Below are 22,914 nucleotides of genomic sequence, written 5' to 3'. Positions count from 1 at the left end.
ATTATCATCTTTAAATAGAGAAGGTTGTGTATCTTATTCTCATTTCCGACAAGAATGATGAAAAACTTAGCTCTATACAAGACAAGCAATCTTATAACCTTTTAAACTATACACTCTTTATTGTCATTTCCAACGAAAAAACATTAAGAATTTAACCCAACAATGAAGAGCTTAACTCTATACAAGACGAGGAATCCTATAACCTCTTAAACTATACGTTCACCCGTATAACATCTTAAACTATGTGAAACGGAGATAGTAGACAAATCAGAAATTGAACCAATGGACCCTCATGCAAATCTACTTTATAACTATCAATAATACTAGCTATAAAAGTGATTGAATTATCGAAACAAATAAATTTTAAAAATGAAATCTGCATACACGCAAGCATAAAAGCTGAACGGTAAAGATCAATTATATAGATTGACAATTATCGTTCCGAGATTTTGTTTGGTACAAGCAAATATCCTATTATTCTTTGAATTTCTGGAAGACAAGATATCATTCTTTGAATTTCTGGAAGGCAAACGAAGAATGGAGAACAATAATACCACGTAGTACTTATTCTCTGCTGAGTGGACGATTAATACAAATATCTCCTTTGCAAGGGAAACTGTGATTATACAATGGCTTGCTCTGCAGTTTCTCTTCCCTCCTCTTCCTATGTTCCCAAGCAATATCAGGTACTACTTGTTTTACTCATTATTTCAAGCTTTCCGTAAGTGGGCTGTGAAATAAATTGCAAAAATCGAACATACCCAAATGCAGAATTACGGCGGAAGAAGAGAAATCTTGGAAAAAAATATTCATGGACCTGTCTAGCACTGAGTTGAGATTTTTAATGGAACGGACAAATTGAGCATACATAACTGCAAAACAATGCTAAAGAATTTTTTTTCTTCTAGATCAGTGTTGTAATCCCAATCAGCAGTAAGTTGAAATGCTAAAATAGACTATAAAATTGTTGGCGAAAATCTTTCACAGGCTACAAATTGAAGATGAAGAGTTATGGATGGTTAGGAGAAATGACTCAAAAAGAAAGCATGATTTTGGTCAATGTTATAATGCTAAATAGTAGATTTCTGTGAATATATTGCCAACCAAGCCAAAAGGTCTAAAGCTATGAGTCATTTCAGAGTTGTAGATGATTGACAGAAATGGCACAAGCAAAAAAAAAACAAAAAAACCCAAAAAAGCCACCATGATGAATGTTATAATCCGAATTAGTAGTTCCCTTTGATTTTAGGGATCGTTTGCTACTTCATTGTTCACAATTGTTGCTGCTAAAAGGCATTTGTTTCTTCTTCTGTTCCATTTCTTTGATAGTATTCTTAGTAATAATTTTGATTGAATTCTGTGAGCTTCTTTTGTTATCTTTATAGCTTCCTCGGTGAGATACTTCGAGAAGTTTTAAGTTTTCCAACTTCTATACTAACTAAATTCTTAAGGTAAGGAAATTGAATTTCTATCATTACAGTAAATTTTCTTGAATGGTTTTGATATCAATATAACAATTGGAACCTCGTGTGGCCCTTACGAATATAATTTTTTTTTTCTTGAATGGTAAAACTGATTTCCCCCACAAAACGGAGTGTTTATAAAGAGTTGCTTGCTTGCACTGGAATGCAATTCATTTGCAGCAGAGTTTTGACAAAAGTTACGAAGTGAGAAAAAATTGTCAGAAAAGCAAATCAACAAGCATCCTGTACCAGGATATGTGATTCAGTGAAATCTCAAAAGCAGCACTAATATGGGAAATATTCTTGTACTTATTGAACAGAAGAGTTAGAGAGCCATAGTCTTCCAAGTTCTTTATTAGCATGAAGTGTGGAAATGTAATGACATTCCTGGTAACTATCACTTTGTTCAATAATTTTCAATCTATCATTGGAAAAATATAAATAATTTAGAAACAGAAACCCAGATGTTTTATCTTTCTGTGTTCATGTTGACATAGTTAACATTTCAGGTCTCATTTTTACGTCTTGAAACTAAACAAACACAACACAAATAATCCAGAAGCTTTGGATAAGAACCGTTGAAATGTGAAAAACTAATATAATTAATGTAAGCCTAGAATTGTTAAGCCCCATTATTCATGAAGTCAAGTAGCAGCTAGCTAGGGTATTCTTTGTTTTCGTTCTTCCTGAAGTTTGCAAATGGATGATTATTTAACTCTTCACGTATTCAAACAGTTCATATAGATATGTTTCTTTGTGAATAAGAGTAATAGTAACAATAATATATTGATTAAGAATAATTATACGGAAATTGCCCCTATTTCAGCATCATAATTGAACCCTATCACATTTCTGCATAAATACTTATCATAAAAAAAATCTACCGGAACCAAAAATAACCATATATAAATATAAGTACCAAAAGGGCCTGTCAATGTGCCCTTGGAAACAAAATAACAGAATCTGTGAAAGTCTATAAAATCCCTAAGGGGAATCAAACTGTCCAGAAAACATCATTTTTTCCACAATGATAAGACATATTTCTAAAGAAAGAAATTGAAACAGACAACTGCGGGAAATCCAAGGAATCACAATAACCAGAAGATTATGAAACCATGCTTCTGAGGCAACTGCATGGTTGACATAGTAAGATTTATGAATGCTCTTTATTATACTTTCTGTCCTTGGAAAGGTGCTCTTCATAGTTTTATGCACACATGCAGCCAATCTCATTATTATGGTGATCTGGTAACATTTTAAATCTCATTAAGCTTTTTCTATTTGACCCTGAACTTCTGCTTGGTAATAGCAATCTTCAACTTATGGTCCAAGACTGTGGTACTCACTTCCCTGAACAAATTATGTTGAAATTTTCTTAAGGTTTTGGGTAGAGGAATTGTTCAATCAAGGTTCTTAGGACAACACTGGTCAAGGCCCCAGATATTTACTGGGGCAATAGAAGGTGCAATCCAACCAGCTCAGAATTGTAGTAAATTACACCTTCGGAACAAAGTGACATAAACTTCAAATCAATGCAAACAAAAGAGAGAGGTGGGAGGAACCTGAAGGAAAACAGTTTTTATATACAAATATCAAACCTGAATGCATAAGATGAAAAGCAAAGAATTTTGGTATGTGTATATATATACACATCCAAGTCATTGATATGTGACAGCGACTTTTTTAAAAATATATTGTGGAAAGTTTGCAAATATGACTCATATGACTAAGACTTAGCTTCTTTTGAGCATTGAATGAGATTAATACATAGCTCCTTTTGAGTGTTAACATTAGAATAACACTTAGCTCCTTTTGGTTAATTGCACTATAAATCAACAGTGGAAAACTTAGAGTCACACCTTAGAATTCCACCTTAGAAAACACATCAACACTAGAAGCCACAATGGAAGGCCAAGAGTCAACAACTTAGAATTACACCTTAGATGTCACTTTGGGATTTGAACTTGGGTCTCCACAATGAGAACTCAATGCTTTAACCAATTGAACTCAAAACCTTTAACAGTGATAGAGATTTTACCCAAAGTAATATTACTTATAAATGGCCTTGGGATGGTCGACTAAATTCTATGACTAGTGAAAGTTAAGATTACACATATTCTTATATCCCCTCTTAAGTTTTATTGGCAAGTGAAAGTAAAAATTACACATCTTATAACGTTCCCCTTAAATTTGACTGGGAAAGTTTTATTTGGAAATTTTGCTGTTTATCTTCCCTTTAGATAGGCACCTGATGTCCGTGCTCAAAGAGAGTGAGGAATGTATTATTGGAAGCGCTTTGGAAAAAATGTTTTCTCTGTAAGATTCAGGACGAATATGCAGAAAATCAACTTGTCTTCTTGAAAGAACTCTTTGACATAATGCATGTGAATTTCAATATTCTTCATGTATCAATGGTTTACCATATTGCAGATCATCTTAAGTTAAACAACACTCGTACTATGACTATCACTGCGAATGATGTTTGAGCCCCCTTGAGGAAATTCAAGTTGAGAGAAGGGAGTCTGGAACCATATGAACTGGCATGTTGCTTCTGTGGCATTCTAGTACTCTGCTTTTGCTGTGGATAGAGAGACTGAAACTTGTTTCTTAGTTTTCCAACAAATGGATCTTGAACCCAGAGAAAAAATATACTCAGGTGTACTCTTCCAACTGTCTAAATCACCAGCATAATCAACATCACAATGACCTGTCAAAGTAGGTGTACTAACTATTGTATAGTAACTAGTTAATAACAAGTTGAAGTATGCCCTTAACATAGCAAAGAATGTGCGTAGTAGCTTGTAAGTGATAAGCCCTTGGAGCCTGCATGAACTTGGAAACTAGACTGACTGACTGCAAGAGAGATGCCCACTCTTGTATGAGTGAGGCAAATGACGCTTTCAAGAGTTAGATTGTCCTGAAGGTGAGTTCTTGTAGGAATAGGAGTGAGGTTTGAATTGTAGTTTTGTAGATCAAACTTTTGGAGAACATCCAAGGCATATGGGATAGTGAGAGACATGTCAGTTGTAGTCTGGATGAATTTGATTCCTAGAAAGTAGTGAAAGAGATCCATTTCTGTCGTCTCAAAGGAATCTTAGAGCTTGGATTTCATGGTATGAATGATAGAAGACAAGTCTCCAATGATGATGATATCATCATCATTAAGCACAATGATCATAATTTTGGTCATCTTGATGATGTGTATAGAGATCATGATTTCCATCACAACAAAGAGCTCAAAGTATTTGCCTCCCAAATTAGAGGATTATCTCATTGGCCTACAAAATGTTGGTGTGGAATCTCTAGGAGCTTTGTTCTTTCGAAAATTCCTAACGGTGCTGTAGGCTGTTTATATAATAATGTTTTATTGTAGCTAACTTGTTATGTTTTGTTGATATTAGGTAGGAATATAATTTCTTGTGTTTGGTTGTATAACCAATGACCTTAGATATTCTCATTTAAGAAGCAAGTCTGTGTTAGGGAAGGTATGCTGATGTGGGCCTCCTTGTACTAAATTAATGTATAAGACACCACCTATAAGAAAAAATATGCTATCTAGTAGTTATTGTGTTCATAACTTCATTGTTACTCTTGTTATTATTTATATTGTTGTAATCTAGTAGTGTAGAATCAGCAGCCAACATTTTGACATTGTTGCCTTTGTAAACTTGGGCCATCAAATAGTGGTTTAAGGGAAACATTAGTCATTACCTATTGACCAACACATTAGAAAGATGACAAAGTAAATGGGTTGGCTTGAAGGAACACAAATAGACCACTGAGAGAGGGGGAGGGGTGAATCAGTGGAAGTTAAAACTAGATTCTTAAACAATAAAAGCACTAAAGTTAGAGAGCAAGAATAACCATAAATGAAATGCTCAACATACATGCACATCAAAATCATATGCATAACACGACGTGTACGAGGAAAATCCATGGTGGGGAAAAACCTCGGTGAGAAAAGCTACTAGAGTCTATTGCTCTAATCCAGCCTCATGGTGAAGATGTTTTGTTTACAAGTTTATAGGCACCAACCCAAAGGAGCACCAACCCCTGATTTGAGCATCCACTCAAATGATATATAATGAAGATAAATCTCAAATATAGTTAAAGTACCTTGTTACAAATGATATTTTGTAACCTCTGAATTGATCTGCACTTCTGATCTTGCTTTTGTTGCTTGCAATGAACTCTCTGTATTGTTTTGAAGATATGCTCTCTGTCTGCAACTGTTTCCTCTTTGTCTTCAACATGAATGCTTCTCTGATGTTCTTCACAACCCTCTGTTCTCCTTCTCTCCGTTTAGGCTCTCAATTATCTCTTTTTTGCACCCACTCTCTCTACACTTGATCACTCTGTGTGCAATCTATTTCTGTGTTGCTCACTTACAGTGTTATGCACACACTCACTCACTGTGTTATGCACACCCACAGTTCTCTCTTCTGTACTTCTGATCTCTCTGTACCTTCTAGGTTCTTTCTCCCCATTCACTCTGTACTATCAATCAATTTATATGAATGATAAGTCTTCTTCTTCCTCAAGCAATCTCCTGCCATCCATTTGGTTTCACTCTCCTCAAGTTGCAAAACAATTTGATCTTCCTTCTACCTTGCAGACTTTTTGCTGCCAGCACTAAATGCATCCTCTCCATCTTCTGGTTCAAATCTCTGCGATTAGATTACTATCTTTAGTAGCTTCACCTGCTCATTTGAGGATTTCCCGCCATCCGAAGATTTGAAAATCCTCTCAAGCCACTAACAGATTCAATCTTGTCTTTGTTTTGCAGTCTGGCAGCCATCGTCATTAAATGCATCCTTCTGTTCTTTGTCTCCAATCTCTGTGATCAGATTTGATCAGGCACCCAACCACCATTTTTGTATTCTCCTACAATGGCTCTCTGTTAGCATTAAATGACTCTTCATCAGTTGGTCGAACAAACAAAAGAAAACTCTCTTCGACAACCAATGTATCTTCGACGAGAATGCACTTCCCCGCGTCATTGATCAATCGGTGAGATCTATGAATGTCTTGTCGACATACCCTTCTTACACTTCATCTTCATGCGGCTAGTGTTTTGTCATACTTACTTGGACACTCGGTGAGATGCAAAAGATATCTTAGGGAGTAGCGAGTCATCACTGGTACTACTGCGGGTCACATTTACTCGAACGCTTAGTGAGACACAAAAAGACATCTCAGCGAGTAGCGAGATCGAACTTCATCTGCCACGTTGTCACTCGGACACTTAGTGAGACACAGAAGGATATCTCAACAAGTAGCGAGTTTGGTTCCACGTGCCACTTTAGCTGCCATGTAGTCACTCGGACACTCGGTGAGATGTAGAAAGGTATCTCAATGAGTAGCAAGTTATCAAAATCTCGGGCACTCGTACTCTTTCGGCTTACAAGTGGACATGTGGGGCCCCTCAACTTATCGTGCAACCTGATTGGTCTGCATGTAAAGGATCTTCCTTAGTGGGGCCAACGGGAGGGGTTGCGGAGTTAGCCTGAGCGAGCATCTTGCCTTAATCGTGCAACTGCACGTGAATGTCAACTGTTGATCTTGAGGAACTTGCACGCCAAAAGAAAAAGAGACTTGGATCCACGACGATGGGTTGGCTAACACACGGGGCCGATCAAAGCAATGAACTAAGAGGCTCAAGTCGTAACTAAAGAGATTGGAAATGGGTTGCAACAGGCCGACACATAAATATAACAAATGTGAAAAGCGCCAACACAGGGTTTAGGGTTTAAGGGGAAGGTTTAAACCCAAAAAAAGAACCGCCACCATACTGCCAATGCGATAACACGACGTGTTCACCAACCTGATTTGCAACTTGATTGAGACTAACCCGACATTTTCAGCTCTCCTTGCAACTGTTTGCTCAATGCCTTCTCATCTTTGTGACACTCAATTTCTTAACGTTGACATCAATGACAATCCAATGCCAACAATCTCCCCCTTTGGCATTGAGGTCAACTATAGTCATCTTCTCCCCCTTTGACAACAATGACAAAGGATGACAGATGTTCTCATTTGCTCCCCTTGTGGATCACAAAATTGTAAGCGTACCAATAAATCTGCACCTACAAGCTCCCTGCTGATGCCAACCACACTCATCTTCTGCACTTACAATCTCTCTGTTGTCCTTACTGAGCAACGGTCTCCCCCCGAGACCTATAATATCTATGCTCCATCTCCCGTGGGGCACAAACTAGTTCAAGGATGTAGTTGAAAACAATGAGCTCTCCTTGAACCAAAAACCTCTATATGCATTCAAGTGTTGAAAGAGGAAGGGACAACTCCCAGCCTTAGTCTTAGGTATTCAAAACTTTCCTTAGGTAGTGGCTTTGGAAAATATATGCTACTTGTTCTTCTTGCATTGCCTTTACCCATTCCTTACTCTTGCTGGCCTCAATGTAGTTCTTTGGTTTCATTTCAGTCCAAAGATAAAAATTGACTTGTTCATTGTTCCTTGCATGTCTTCTCCTTGTCTGCACACCCTCATCCTTGTTGCCTAGGATCTAATCTTCAAGATGATTCTTTTGCACATACCTGTTTGGGGGCTTCTTAGTGGCTTCTTCATTTTTTGATTGTTCTTCATCTTCATAACATGGTTCCTCATCTGATTTTCAACATGTAGCTTTGATTTTGCAAGTCTTCATCAATCCTTACATGTACACTTTCAACAACTTTCTTGAGGCATCTATTGAAACATTTGTATGCTTTCTATGAGTTGAGTAGCCCAAGAATATGCCTTCATCACACCTTGTATCAAAACTTCCTAGTCCATCCTCATTTCTTCTAATAAAACATTTACTTCCAAAAACTTTAAAGTATTTGACAGAGGGTTTCTTACCATACCACAACTCATATGGTGTCCTTTTGCCGTTCACTCTTAGTTGAGCCCTATTAAGAGTGTAGACTGCTGTATGGACAACTTCCAGTAGACGTCAGACAAATTTGATTCATTTAGTAGTCTCCTTGCTATTTCTTTGACTGTCTTGTTCTTTCTCTCCACAACACCATTCTATTGAGGTGTTCTAGCAGCAGAGTATTGTTTTTTGATTCTATGTCGTTCACAATATTCTTCAAACTCATTTGAAGTGAATTCACGTCTGTGGTCTGATCTCAAACATTTTATCTTGAATCCACTCTCTTTCTCAACCATTTTTTTAAAAATCTTGAACCTATCAAATGCCTGTGACTTGTCTTGTAAAAAGGTTACCCAAGTCACCCTTGAGTAATCATCTATTAATAGCATGAAGTACTTTTCACCATTTAGAGCTCTTCTCCTAGTGGGACCACATAAGTCTGTATGTACTAGTTCCAATGGCCTTGTGGTTGAGTATTCCTTTGTCTTGAAGCTTACCCTAGTCTGCTTGCCTTTTTGACCCTCATCACATATAGTGTTTGCCGGTTTATTAATCTTAGGCAAGTTTCTCACATATCCTTTTGAACTTATTTTGACAAGATTGTCAAAATTTATGTGACCTAATCTTCTATGCCATAACCAACTTTCATCCACCTGCCCCATCATGCATTGTGACCCATGGCACTCTTTCAGATTGTATACATTTCCATCAGTCCTTTTACCCTTAGCCACAAGCCTTCCACTCTTTTCTCTTTTAATTTCACAACTTTTAGAATCAAATGTGAACTTGTAGCCATTGTCATGCATTTGACTAACATTAAGCAAGTTGTGTTTCAACCCTTCCACATAGTATACATCATGTGTAAGCAACTTTCCATCAATGCTTAAAGTTCCTTTGCCTTTCATCTTGATGGAGGAGTTGTCACCAAATCTTACTGAACCACCATTCCAATCTTCAAATTTTGTAAATTTTTTTTGTCTCCTGTCATATGATTGGAGTAGCCACTGTCAATCACCTAAAGATTTTTCTTTTTAGCATGAAGTGCAGTTTGAACTAACAAGTTTGACTCATTCTTCTCTTTGCCCTTTTCTTTCCAAACTTGTTTGATCTCCTTCTTCTTCTTTGTTGCATCTTTTGATTCAAATTTGTTCAAAGGAGCAACATCTATTTTCTTCTCTTGTTTGACAACTTTAGTTCTACAATATTTTTCAATGTGGCCAAAAATGTTGCACTTGTAGCACACTGTGTTCTCATTGAACAAGGGGGTAAAGTGGTTTCTACTAGACTGATTTTTTCTTCCTCTACACTCAAAACTTTTATGACCTAGCTTATTGCAATTGTAACAAACTATGTTCATATTTCTTAAGGCACCAAAAGGATTTTTACTTATGAAATCCAGGGCTGGTCTCTTAAATATTTTACAAGCATAAATTTTATGACCATAAGCATTGCATTTATAACAATATCTTGGAAAATGAGAAACATACCAGTTGTTGAACTGAGGATTATTCCACATTGGTCTTCTTTCAGTAGGTGGTCTTCTAAACTTTCTTCTTGTGTCTTTGACTCTTGTGAAACCATCATCTTTGTGCTTTGCCTTTTCTTTTGAGGTATTAATCTTTTCTTTCGAACAGCCAATCTCCCTTTTTGAAGCTTCGGTATCTCCTCTCTTGTTATCAGCAGGGGAGTTCAAATTTATTTTCTTCTTAGGAGCTTCTTTTGCCTTAGAGCTCTCCTTGTTCATATCCTAGACCATGATTATCTTTATTCTTCTTTTGCTTATTGAGCATGTCGTTTAAGGCATTGGTGCTGCTTTCACACTTCATTCTTAGCTTGAGATCATCCATGCATTTCTCAAGCTCTTTACTAAGAGTTACCACATCTTGTTCTAGCTTTTGACACTCCTTTTCTTTTGCATAAATCTTTGACTTCAGCACCTCACTGATCCTCTTGGGTTCTTCTAAGTGTGTTCTCAAAGTGATGATGTCTGTTGGTTGAAAATTTTGTACACTTGGGAAAATATACAAAATTGTGGTTTCAACCACAGCACATGAGTAAAACTCTCCTAATTAAGGGAAGGCTCCCCCTATCTAACTACAACTTTGAAAATAAAATAGGATGGGACAACAATCTTTCTTTTTCTTTCAAGAAAGACAATATCCTTTTCTCTTCACAGAAAAGCTAAGTTACCGGTTCAGGTTCGGATTCGCGGATTCGACAAATTTTTTTTTCTTGGGTACAGGTACGGGTTCGTCCGTACACACACACACACAGATATATATATATATGTATATATATATACACACATATGTCATATATTATATATATGTTCAAACATCAAAATTATAAATATATATGTTCACAGTTCAAGCATACAAATGTGAAACATACAATGTAACTTTCCCATACAATGATACATAAATGATAACAGATAGATCATAAATTATAAATCCATGATTGCCAATGCCAGTAAATATTCTGATATTCATATATCGTAAATGTAATATCATATTCATAATTTGCAAAAAAGATAATATTCAAATTTCAAGTTTCAACTGATTCAAGTTTCAAAATGTGAAAATGTCATGACACAGTAAAGTATAAAAAAGCATTAAAAAAACTGTTTTTATTTGTTTTTTTTGTTTTCTGACCTGTGTTACCTGTTTTTGGGAACCCATGGGCTTGGGTTCACCTGGGTCCCCTAGGTTCGACATGGGTCCCACGCGGGTCCTGCCCAGGTGGTTGGGTTCCCTGTGGGTCCTTCCACGCAGGAACCCAGCCGCCTGGGCAAGACCCGGGTGGGACCTAGGTCGAACCAGGCTCGGACCAGGACCGGGCATGAACCAAGACCAGGACCTGGGCATTTTAGGGAAGAACCGATAACTGAGCAGAAAAGGATAGCAATCGAATATAAACAACAATAACCACTTTCAAATGAAATGAGAGAAAGGAAATGAAGTTTCCTGAAAGCGCAAAGACTTCCGTCACTTCCTTTGGGACGGGACGACAATATCAAGCTCAATGACTTCTTTGTTGTAAATTTGGCAGAGTTTTTGCTTGCTTTCAATAAGATAAAAATTACAATAAACCCCTCAAGTATTTATAGAAGAGGAGCCTGGAGAAAAAGGTGGGAGGATCCTAACTAACTTGAGAGATTCTCTCAACCACCAAGATGTATTCAATAACTAACTAAGACTTCAATAACTAACTAAGACTTATTCCAACTACAGTCCTAATTGAACACAACTTGTAGTTGCCTTACATGTAATTACAAAAGTGCAAGTAATGAGTAACTTGCATTTTACAAAAAATACTTTTACATGTAACTCATCAAAACAAAATTACAACTAAAGATTACAAAAGTGGAAAAATACAACTAAGTGTTGAAAAACACTTAAGTTGCATTACGTGAAGACATGAATCCTTTAAATTTCTGGATGCTTGTTTGTAGTTCCTCGGGATTCGGTTCATGGGTGTTCTTGGCAACAACCATGGTCTTCACAATAGTGTCATGACACCGGAGGAGCGCAGAGTTGTTTTTATCCAGGATAGACTGGATTTCATGCAAAAAGGCTTGGTGTTTCATCAATATCTGAATTGAAGCGGCCGAGAATTGTTCGCTCCTCCATTCATTATGAATCCTCATCTGTAAATCAGCAAGAACTTCTTCTTCTGGAATCAGCTCTCCATCCTTACTTACTATGTTGCAAGAGGCCCTTTCACAATGTGAGACAATATCTCGGAAAACTTCACCCTGGAATCTCTTTGCATCACTGATCTCCTCAATGAGAGATTTAAGAACAAGGGCCTTGTTTTCCAGGAGCTCTTCAAATTCCAAGTACATGACCCTGGAAGAGATGATGGCATGCTCCTGCAAAACACTCAGCTGTTGTTGGGGCATGGTATGCCAGATTGTCAAACTTTCTTCAACACTTTCCAGATTCTTTTTGAAAGTATTAGAAGTCTGATCCAGTTTCTCCTCAATGGTCTCTAACTTAGACATCATCTGAAAAATGTCTTTCATTACCTGTGCACATAGATCATGAAGCTACTCAACCCAAGAATCTAGTGCTTGTACCTTCTGAGCAGCCCTTTCCACTCCATGAATTGATTCTTGGGAACCAGAAGAACCTATGGAGTTACTCCCTTTAGCAGCAGGTTTTGTGATTTTACGAACGGCTGCCATAAATTGTCGGTTTTCCTCTTCTAGCTTGTCTTTTTTTGCTAGAAGTTCATCACACCTTTGTACCAGCGAAACTACAGAAAATTGAGCATCACGTTTAATGACCTCATGCGTTTGTTTGCCCAACTCTATCCTTATAACCTTATAATCAGCAGCTGACATTTCTTCAAGTGGCTTATTTGCAATAGGTTCCACAATTTTAGCTACCTTCATCTTGTTGCTGTCAACAGTTACTCTGGAGATAGTCTTGGCCTTCTTAGCAACTTTGGATCTGGACTGTTTCAGTTGCTGATAATCAAAGGCATCTGGTAAGATTTCTCGCTTCTTCCTTTTCAGAGTAAAAGAACTGAGCCATGGAGGCAAAGTCATCAACTCTCCTTTAGTAGCAGCTGTAGGCAAAGGAGAAGTAGTTTCTATTTGAATCACTGTGGTCATCCTGGGAGGAATATTTGTTTGGACAGCGACCACATTGTGCTCAGTTACCAACGGGCAGGCAGATTGCCTCATAAATTCTTCAAAATCAGAAGTGGAAGTATTAATTTTTGATAACTGGATGCAAGTAGGAATATCCTTAGGAATTTCCAACACAGTCTCTTGTTGATGATCAGGAGATGGCTCGTATGCTGAAATGGGAATAACATTCTGAGGAGATTTATCCACAAGCAAATCAGGAGGAGAAAGAGTCGTCTCAATGGAAACTGGAGGAATGATCTCATGAGGCGAGTTTGAAACTGGAGACTTGGGAGCATCATCAGATTGTTGCTCTTCTTCTGGATTATCCAGATCGATCACCTGAACATGAAATCGTGATTTTTCCTTCCCACGAACTGTCGTCTCCTCAGGAGGAAGCACTACTGGCCGACTAACTCGCAACTTGATCCTTGTGCCCGAAGATGATGCACCTTCCTTGTTGTCAACCTAAATCTTAGACTTACGTCCAAGAGGCCCTGTAGAATCATCTTCTTTTCCAACCTTGATTTTTATAAGTCTAACAACATTATTTTTTAGCCATGTGTTGGTGTTAGCCAAGATAGGCTGAAATCTCTCAAGGATGGATATGCACTCTTTGTGTGACCATTGGATCAAAGGAAGTGGAGCTTCCTCAACCCTCCGCGAAACGTATTCAAGATCAAGTATGTACCCATCATCAATCATCCCTTGTGGGATATCCACCAAGTTCAAATCAACAATTTGCTCAACATTGAGCCTGCAGTAATCCATCTTTAGAACTTCGGCTTCTGTGCGGAGATCTACCCAGATGTCTTCAATGCGATGCACATGCACAAAGGATTTCTTGATCTTCTCCTTCATACCCCTGTAATCAAAATCAGCTCTAGGTTTAAACCTTTTGAGCTTGATTTCCTGCATTTCAGTCTCAATGGCCTTGGCTTTCACAGATGTGACAAGGGAATACCGGCCAATTTTCAATGGATTTGTGGTAGAGATCCCCATTCCAACCTTGTGTCTAGTAGACTGAAAAGTGTGGACAGCCATGATTTGTCTTCCCAACTCCATAAGAATGATCTTGTCAGTCGGGTATCTAGGAAGCATATATGGCTGACCACCATAGCATCCAATTCTCATATAAGTGAAAGTGGGGAATTGTAGAAACAAGCATCCATAGTCGCTCACCCTTTCCCATGCCTCACCTGATACTCTTTTGTTTCTCATAGTTCTGTCAAACTGACACATGAAATATCCGAAGAATGCATCTTGGACTCTTTTGAAATGCAGTCTGCTGGGTCTCAAAGGCAACTGATCGTAATATTCCCAAACTGGTATAAGTGAGCTATCACCCTTGGTAGAAAGACATGGAAAGTGTCTAAGTGATGCTGCCAAGTATACCAAATACGAGTTCATGTAGAAAGTCATGGTAGAAGGGACTGCTGCAAGTTCTTCACACAAGGCATCGCTGATGACTTCTCCCCATGATATATGGTGTGATTGCCTTATGAACCTGATGAATTGGTACATCCATGGCTCAAAGACATTAGAATACTCGAGGCCCATCATCCTGCTGAGGGTTATGGTGTCTCCTATTTCCCATTTGAAATCGCAGCGGTACAACTTAGCCCACCTTGAGAAGGAGGCTCGTGGCTCTTGGATCCACCTGTTGATATGCCACTTACAATCTTTTTCCCTTTTCACATATAATCAACTGCACTTTCTTTGGAGATTTCCATATAAACAAGTGCAGGAGGTATTCCGAAGACCTTCTCGATCGTATCTGCATCAAGACGAATTATTGCCTCACCATCATCATTTTTGATGAATCTTGTCTCTTTGTCAAAATGATGGGCGCAAGCGAGAACAAATTCAGGTTCTAGGGCAACCACCGGGAAGGAAGATTCATGATGAATATGGCTGTCCAACAGCCGCTGCATGTTATTATCTTGTGGATCTTTCACCCTCTTTACAAATTCTGACATATCCACGTGGCCTATTTCTGTGTCTCTGATACGATCCAAAGGGGAAGAAACTTGGGAAGGTGCCATCTCATTCTGATACTTGTCATACTTGTATTCATCTTCTTTGGAATCGGAAATGATGGCAAATCAGACATTGATTGGAAACCTGGAATACTGTGATGAAGACTTAAAAAGTGTTAAGGCAATGTCATAGTCAGCTGCAAATAACATTCTTCCTTCTTCAAATGGGAAAAATTTCGATTCTTGAACTTCACGATTTTGTGAGAGGAAGAGGGGAAATATATGGAAATGGGGAAAAACTTGACTTTGACCAATTTCGGATCTTGGGGAAATTTTTGCAAGTATACAAGTTGGTAAGAACATACATGCAATCGGGGTTTTAAAACTCGAATGCAAGTACACTTGTAAATTTGCAAATGGAGAAATGGATGAAAAATCAGAATTTGACTTGCGGAAAATGACGAAAATGGAAAGTACGGATATAGGAAACATGAATGGATAGAAATAGGAAAATCTGGGAATGTCATTTTCATGAAAATGGGAAGAACTTTTCAACATGTAATCCGGTTTTTAAAACCTGAATTTGAAAGGGGGGGTATTTCACATCTTTTCAACTTGGAATTTTAACCAAAAATGGTTAAATTCCTTAACCATAAGGGAAGAACAAGAATTTCAAGCCAACTTGTAATTGAGATTTAAAATCCCAAATACAAGTAAAGAGGGAAAAAGGGGAAGAACAATCCAATTCAAAAATTGCATAAAGGAGAAAATCTTCTCACAAAACCCGATTTTTGGGGGAAGAACAACATATTTACAAAAATGCAACTAGAAAGGAAAACTAAGAAAACAAGAAAATAATAAAATGAAACAAAGAAAGAAAGGAAAACATACCTTGATTCAAACTGAAAATGCCTCTCCAAAAGATGATCAATCTTTGAATGAAGAAGACAATCCAATAAATAGAAACAATCCACAATGCTAAACCCTTCTCACGTTTTTGCAAAAATGCCACAAACTGAAAAACGTGGCAGCAATCCCAAATTTGGAGGGCCAAAATGCCAATGAGAGAACACACCCAAGAGAGCTAAAGCAAAACGCCTAAGGAGGAGATGGAGATATGGTATCAAATCCTTTCAAAACGCAGCCAAAGGAGGGTCACGTGGTAAAAAACGTGGCATTAAAACCTTCTTGAATGGCCCTTTAAATGACTGAAAACTTCTCACAAACTCAACGCCTAGGTAAGAGAGGTAAAAATGATTTAGGAGTTTGTTGATTTGTAAAGAAAATATCCTCCAAAATGCAGATTCAAAGGACCACGTGGTTGCTGATTTAGACCAAAAAATCAGTAAATGCAAACCCCAAATGGTGTGATAAGTGTTTACAAATGCATGAGAATAGGATGAAATCCCAAACGCCTCTCCTTCATAGAAGATCTCCACAAAAATCGCTTGAAAATTTCAACAAATTTGCTTTCGAATGAAAATCGGGTTTTTTGGAGACAAAGACAAGTTCGAATTTGCATATACATGTGAAAATCGGGTTTTTGAGAAGATATAACAAGTTTAATTTTCACTTTTTCCTCAACAAAGCCAAAATCGGGTTTTTGGGAATGAATTGCAAGTTAAAAATTGTCAAAAATGCACTTTATGAGCAAAATCAGGTTTTTTAGACCAAAGTGCAAGTTTTAAATTGTCACTTTTTCACTTACAAGGCAAAATCGGGATTTTTCGAGAGAGATGCAAGTTTTATTCACTTGTAAAGGGGAAATAAAACCCCTACAACAAGTCATAATTTACTTGCACACATGTAATAGGGGTTTAAAATCCTTATTACATGTAAAAACCATTAAAGTAGGGGTTTTTGGAGAGAGATACAAGTTTACTTGTAACTTAAGCAAAAAAATCCCTATTTTAACTGAAAAAGCCAAAAAACAATAAAAACAATAAAAACAATAAAGGGGAAATTTAAAACAAATTACAAGTATTCATCTTTTAATAAAAGTGCACATGTAATAAGTTAAAAATTTCCCTACAAAGACCAAAACAATGGACATCATTAAAACTTGTAGTTTGAAGAAAATTCTCCACCTGCAGTCAGGATTTTAGAACCCGAAATTGAAGGAAAGACATAGCAAACGAACCTAGAATGCGACGAAATTCGAAACGTAGTTCGAGGATGGACTGAGGATTAGGTCAGTCCAAGGATTAGTCGAAATTTTGCCTCGGGAAGTGTGCCATAGAGTAAATTTTTTTCATTTTTTGATAAAATTTTAATGTAATGGTCCTTCATTTTTGGAAACAAAAATGAGGACAACAATGTCTTGATCAGATTCTTCAAGTTTCTTGCTCAATAAGTTTTGTTCTTTATGGCCGACTTTTTGTATTTGGCACGCTCTTTCTTTAATCTATCTATTTCTTCAAGAGCACATATTAGTTCTCCTTCAAGGTCAACTTCAATATCAACTTCATCTTCCTCATCACTGTTATGTGAGTTTAGATTTTCAGATTAAGCTCCACTTTCACTCCTTGATGTTTGCTTCTCATTTAGAACCTCTTGGGCCATGAAGAGTTTAATCGCTTTTTCATCCTCATTGTTGTCTTTAGTTGACTCACTTTCATCATCTGAGACATCACTATCTATGGTAAAAAGACTTTTTTTCTTTTGAAAATTTCTTCTTGTAGATTTATAAAACTTTTTACCATTGTCCTTCACACTTTCCTCATCATTATCTTCCTTCTTCTCATAAGGACACCTAGCAGAAAAATGTCCTATTTTTCCACAATTGAAACATTTAAATGGCAGCTTACCTTTGTATTTTCCGGATCCTTTCTTCAACCTTCTGACAAAATTTGCTTCAGCAGTGTTAGGATCTTCATCAACACTTGTTGCTACTTCCTTCCCTTTCTTAACTGAGTTAAAGGCAACTTCTCTCTTAGAGGATTCAACACTTATAGTCCTCATCTCATAAGCTGATAATGAACCAAATAGTTCATTCATAGAAAAGTTTTTCAAGTCTTTAGCTTCCTCAATGGTAGAGACCGTTGTGTCATATTTTGCTATCAGTGATCTGAAGATTCTCAACACTTTCTTAACTATAACATCTTCTGCAACATCCTCACCAAGCCCTCTTACAACATTAACTATTTCATCCTGTTGGTGTAATTATTTATTCATCTTAGATATAATTACACTTTACTTAAGTTTACTTAGGTACATGCATAACATTGTAGTTTGTATATGAGACACTTAGGGAGATGTGCATACATTGGGAGTGTGTATGTAGGAGAATTTCCACCTTTTATGGTGTGATCTTGTTGTTACTTTATCATATCCACTTATTGTGGAGTGGTAATTCCACCTTCAGTGGGTGATTCACCTCATGTGGAATATTTTACTATTTCTCCTACCTACCCTTACCTACCCTTGCATCTCATTGAGCCACATGTCATTATTGTGTGCTCTCTTGTCTCTTAGCCTTGCCTTTATAAGCAGGCTCATCTATATTGTATGTAGTGATTATTGATGATACAGTTGATCTCTTTTGCATCTTGATAGGAATATAGTTTATTCTTGTCATATTTTATCACTCGTCATTGTGCTATCTATTGGTCTCTTTGATCTTGGTTGCTTCAAGCATAATCTCACACATCCACTCTTAGTAGAGAATCGATAATTTTTTTTTCTCTCATCTTTAGTCCTTCAAATTGAGCTCTGAGATTTTGCAGTTTAGCCTCCTTCACCTTCACATCTCCATCATAAATTCTGTGCAATTTATCCCATGTTTCTTTAGTAGACTTACAATGCATGACCTTGACAAACTCTGTATCAGTTAGCCCACTCAGAATGCATGCTTGTCTTTGGCATTGTACTCATTCCTTTTTAGCATCACGGTCAGTAGGAGTTAGAGGAACAGTATAATTGTTTTTGACAGCCATCCAAACATCACAACGTAAGGAAGACAAATAGGTTTCCGTTCTTATGCTCCAAAAGGCATAGTTAGTGCCATCAAATATTGGTACTTTCACAAAAGAGGATTCTTGTTTAGCCATTTGTGTTCACATACCAAAATCTACCTAAGTTGGAGAAAGCTATCTGACAGGGACCCGAGGGCTTTGATACCAATTGAAGGAACACAAAAAGATCACTGAGTGGGGGGGTGAATCAACAGAAATTATAACTAGATTCTTAAACAATAAAACCACTAAAGTCAAAGAGCAAGAATAACCATGAATGAAATGCTAAACATACATGGACATCAAAAGCATATGCATAACACATGTACGAGGAAAACCCACGGTGCAGAAAAACCTCGGTGAGAAAAGCTGTTAGAGTCTACTGCTCTAATCTAGCCTCACAGTGAAAATATTCTATTTACAAGTTTATGGGCACCAAACCAAAGGAGCACAAACCCCTGATCTTTATGGGCACAAACTCAAAGGAGCACCAACCCCTGATTGGAGCATCCACTTAGATGATATACAATGAAGATAAATCTCAACTATAGTTAAAGTACCTTGTTACAAATGATATTTTGTAAATTTTGAATTGATCTACACTTTTGATCTTTGCTTTTTCTGCTTGCAACAAACTCTCTATATTGTTCTGTAGATATGCTCTTTGTCTGCAACTCTTTCCTCTTTGTCTTCAACAAGAATGCTTCTTTGATGTTCTTCACAATCCTCTGTTCTCTTTCTCTCTATTTAGGCTCTCAGTTATCTCTTTTCTGCACCCACTCTCTCTACACTTGATCATTTCGTGTGCAATCTCTTTTTGTGTTGCTCACTTACAGTGTTATGCACACCCACAATTCTCTCTTCTGCACTTCTGATCTCTCTGTACTTTCTTGGTGCATTCTCCCCATTCACTCTATATTGTCTATCAATCTATATGAATGATGGTCTTCTTCTTCCTCAAGCAATCTCCTGCCATCCATCTGGATTCACTCTCCACAAGCTGCAAAATGATTTGATCTTCCATCTACCTTGCAGTCTATTTGCCGCTAGCATTAAATGCATCCTCTCCATCTTCTAGTTCAAATCCCTGTGAGCAGATTACTATTTTTAGTAGCTTCATCTACTCATTTGAGGATTTCCCGCCATCTAAAGATTTAAAAATCTTCTCGAGCCACTAACAGATTCGATCTTGTCTCTGTTCTGCAGTCTGGAAGCCATTGTCATTAAATGCATCCTTTTGTTCTTTGTTTCCAACCTCTACGATTAGATTTGATCAGGCACCCAACCACCATTTTTGTATTCTCTTGCAACGGCTCTCTATCGGCATTAAATGACTCTTCATCAGCTAATCGAACAAACAAAAGAAAACTCTCTTTGACAACCAATGTCTCTTCGACGAGAATGCACTTCACCACATCATTGACCAATCGGTCACACTTATGAATGTCTTTTCTACATACCCTTCTTACTCTTTGTCTTAATGTGGCCGGTGTGACATTTACTTGTCTCTTCGACGTCGCTTTCTCATACTTATTGAGATGCTCGGTGAGATGCAAAAGATATCTCAACGAGTAGCGAGTCATCACTGGTACTACTGCGGGGTCTCATTTAATCGTACGCTTGGTGAGAGTCACATAGATTCAACTGTCCTTGGCTTCTCACCATCACTAATCTTCCTCTTTCCTCTTGTAGCAACTTCACTACTACCAGACTGTGGATGGCATAGGCATAGATGATTGTGCACTTTCAAAAGAATGTGTAGACATGTCACACATTGAGCCCTCAATTCCATCACCATGTGCAATCTATGGCACTCTATCTTTTCATGTTCTTTTAATTCTGGACAAAATTTAACTCCACCCCCAATAAAACCCAAGAAATGAGACCGTACCCTTGTGTAGCTTTCTCTAAAGTCTTTCCCGCAGATGTGACAAAGCCACACCCTTCTCCCCCTTGATTTTTTTTTCATTTTTATCCATAGGTATAACAAATTGTAGAAGAGGTTTTTATTTGTTTAAAGGGCCCTTTGCATATCTAGGTTTATGAAGGACACTTAAATGGATTTAATTTCTGTCCACTACCACACTCAACACTTGTATTTCCTTCAATTTCTTCCACTTCATTGTCACTACTACTACCATTCTCATTGCTGCTTATGTTTTCTTGAGATTTAATGCAACTTTGAATTGAAAAATGCAAAAAATAAAATAAAATCGAACATTTCATGCTTCAAGCTTTGAAAATAAATTGAAAAAAAGAAATGACTTACCTCTTTGAAGAAATTGCAATGCCACTGCCCTAGATTGAATCTCTTTTATAGCTGCTCCTTCAATCCATGCTAAAAAAAATTGTTCTCCCTTCAAACCTTGTTGCTCCTCTTTTTTTATTTAAATTTAAGCTTCACATCGGGTATGTTTGGCGGTCCTAGGGATTGTTGACGACGTGAAGCCTGTGCACCCTGTGTGACTAGGGATGTTTCCTGCAATTTTCTGCTCAAAGGGGACAGCATGGGGACATCTTTGAGGCGTTCCTGTGTCCCTGGGACGTCCCAAAAATGGGTATGGGTCATATGGGTCTGGGGATGCATCCCTGTGTAAGCCTGCAATTTACCTATGAAGATTCCTCTTTGGTGTGCACAAGAGACAATAAAAATAGGACATGCTGCAATGGTTGAAGACTAGGGAGTCTATTATAGTGGCTCTTGATGCTCCTAGAATGGCTGATCAAAAAGAGGAGGACAGACTTGGTTTGGGTGGGTCTTTGGGTGTTGTGGTTTTATGGACCTCTTGCTCCATGACCCCCTGTGAATTGTGTATGGCTTTGTGGCTAGTAAGGACCTTTCTAGCAAGGAGTTTAGGGGAAGGGCTGGTGTTTGAGTCCTTAATTCATGGGAGCTTTTTGACTTTTTACCACTCTGAGTGGGTTTACCTAGTGGTTGTCCCATTTGATTGAAGCCTATCAGTTTGTTGGTTGGACTTTTCACTCTAGTTTTTGAGTTTCAATTGTATTGTTTCCTTTCAGTTGTATGTTCCATGCAGTTCTTCATTGTTGTTTGGTTTTGTTTGTTGTTGTAATGTCCCCTTCTCGTTGATGACCTCCTAGTGGTCCATTAGCCTATTCCTGAGACCCATAGGCTAGGTGGAATGAAGAATGAGGGGTCCAGCATTGATGAGGCGAGGACTCACTATTTTTAGTAAGTCAGGGAATGGCTATTTTGAGGATACTGTCCTGCTGAGCTCTCCATGCTCTGTCACTGGGCGCGAAGATTATGCTTTTCGGAGCATTAGTTCTTGACTTACTATTTTTAGTAAGTGGCAGTGTGGCATAATTCTATTTTTGGCAGTGGACAGGGTCCTGGTCCTGCAACAGTTCAGTGGTCTTCCTGGCTCAATTTCATCCTGGTTTTGACAGTAATCAGTACGGGAGTCATATGTAACACAATTAAATATTATTTCCTTTTCCTAAGGTTTAATATTTAATTAATCTGATTATTTGCTACTGATTTATTGAATTTGGGATTAATGTCTAATATCTCCTAAGTGCTTGGCGAAATTTATGTTTAATAGGGGGATGCCAAAATTATTAAGAGAGATATTATTTCATTTTTATCTATAATGTTTGCTAAGTGGAATATCGTGGTCCTTGCTTTATGGCGTGAGGATTGACTTGCGAAGATGGCATCACTCTTGGGGTCCACGTGAGGTGGAATGAAATGCAAATGAAAGAAGTTGAGTTTGAAGCAATTTGCATTTGGATTTGATGGTGTGAAGTTATAAATAAGAGCCTTGGGCTCCCATTCTGGATCATCTTGAAAATTTGTAATGTTATGCTGCTGGTTTGGCGACAGATTTTAAGACTTCGGAGTGTGTCTCCCTAGTGCTTCCCGGCTTCGTACTTGCAACATAGTACCTAGTTGTGTACTGTTATCTTCTACATTCTCAGAGCATGTCATAGTTATTTTTGGTGTTGGGACGATTTTGGTGACTTGCTGGTTTGCTTGTGGCTGAAGTG

The 22,914-nt window shown here is 37.8% G+C and overlaps 1 protein-coding gene across 2 annotated transcripts in view; it reads left to right on the top strand.

Moving 5' to 3' along the window:
• The first annotated feature begins 389 nt into the window (after nucleotides 1–389).
• LOC131062702 (protein HIGH CHLOROPHYLL FLUORESCENCE PHENOTYPE 173, chloroplastic) overlaps nucleotides 390–22,914 on the top strand; it is a 200,517-nt gene continuing 177,992 nt past the window's right edge. Inside the window, exon 1 of one of the 2 annotated variants that reach the window (XM_057996403.2) lies at nucleotides 390–686. In XM_057996403.2, the coding sequence (XP_057852386.1) occupies nucleotides 630–686 (57 nt within the window). In that variant the 5' untranslated portion in view covers nucleotides 390–629. The remainder of the gene's footprint in view (nucleotides 687–22,914) is intronic. The other variant, XM_057996404.2, reaches the window with a different exon arrangement.

Source organism: Cryptomeria japonica, chromosome 3 (genome assembly GCF_030272615.1).
Source record: "Cryptomeria japonica chromosome 3, Sugi_1.0, whole genome shotgun sequence".
Classification (NCBI taxonomy): domain Eukaryota; kingdom Viridiplantae; phylum Streptophyta; class Pinopsida; order Cupressales; family Cupressaceae; genus Cryptomeria; species Cryptomeria japonica.
This window is presented reverse-complemented; position numbering and strand designations above follow the sequence as displayed.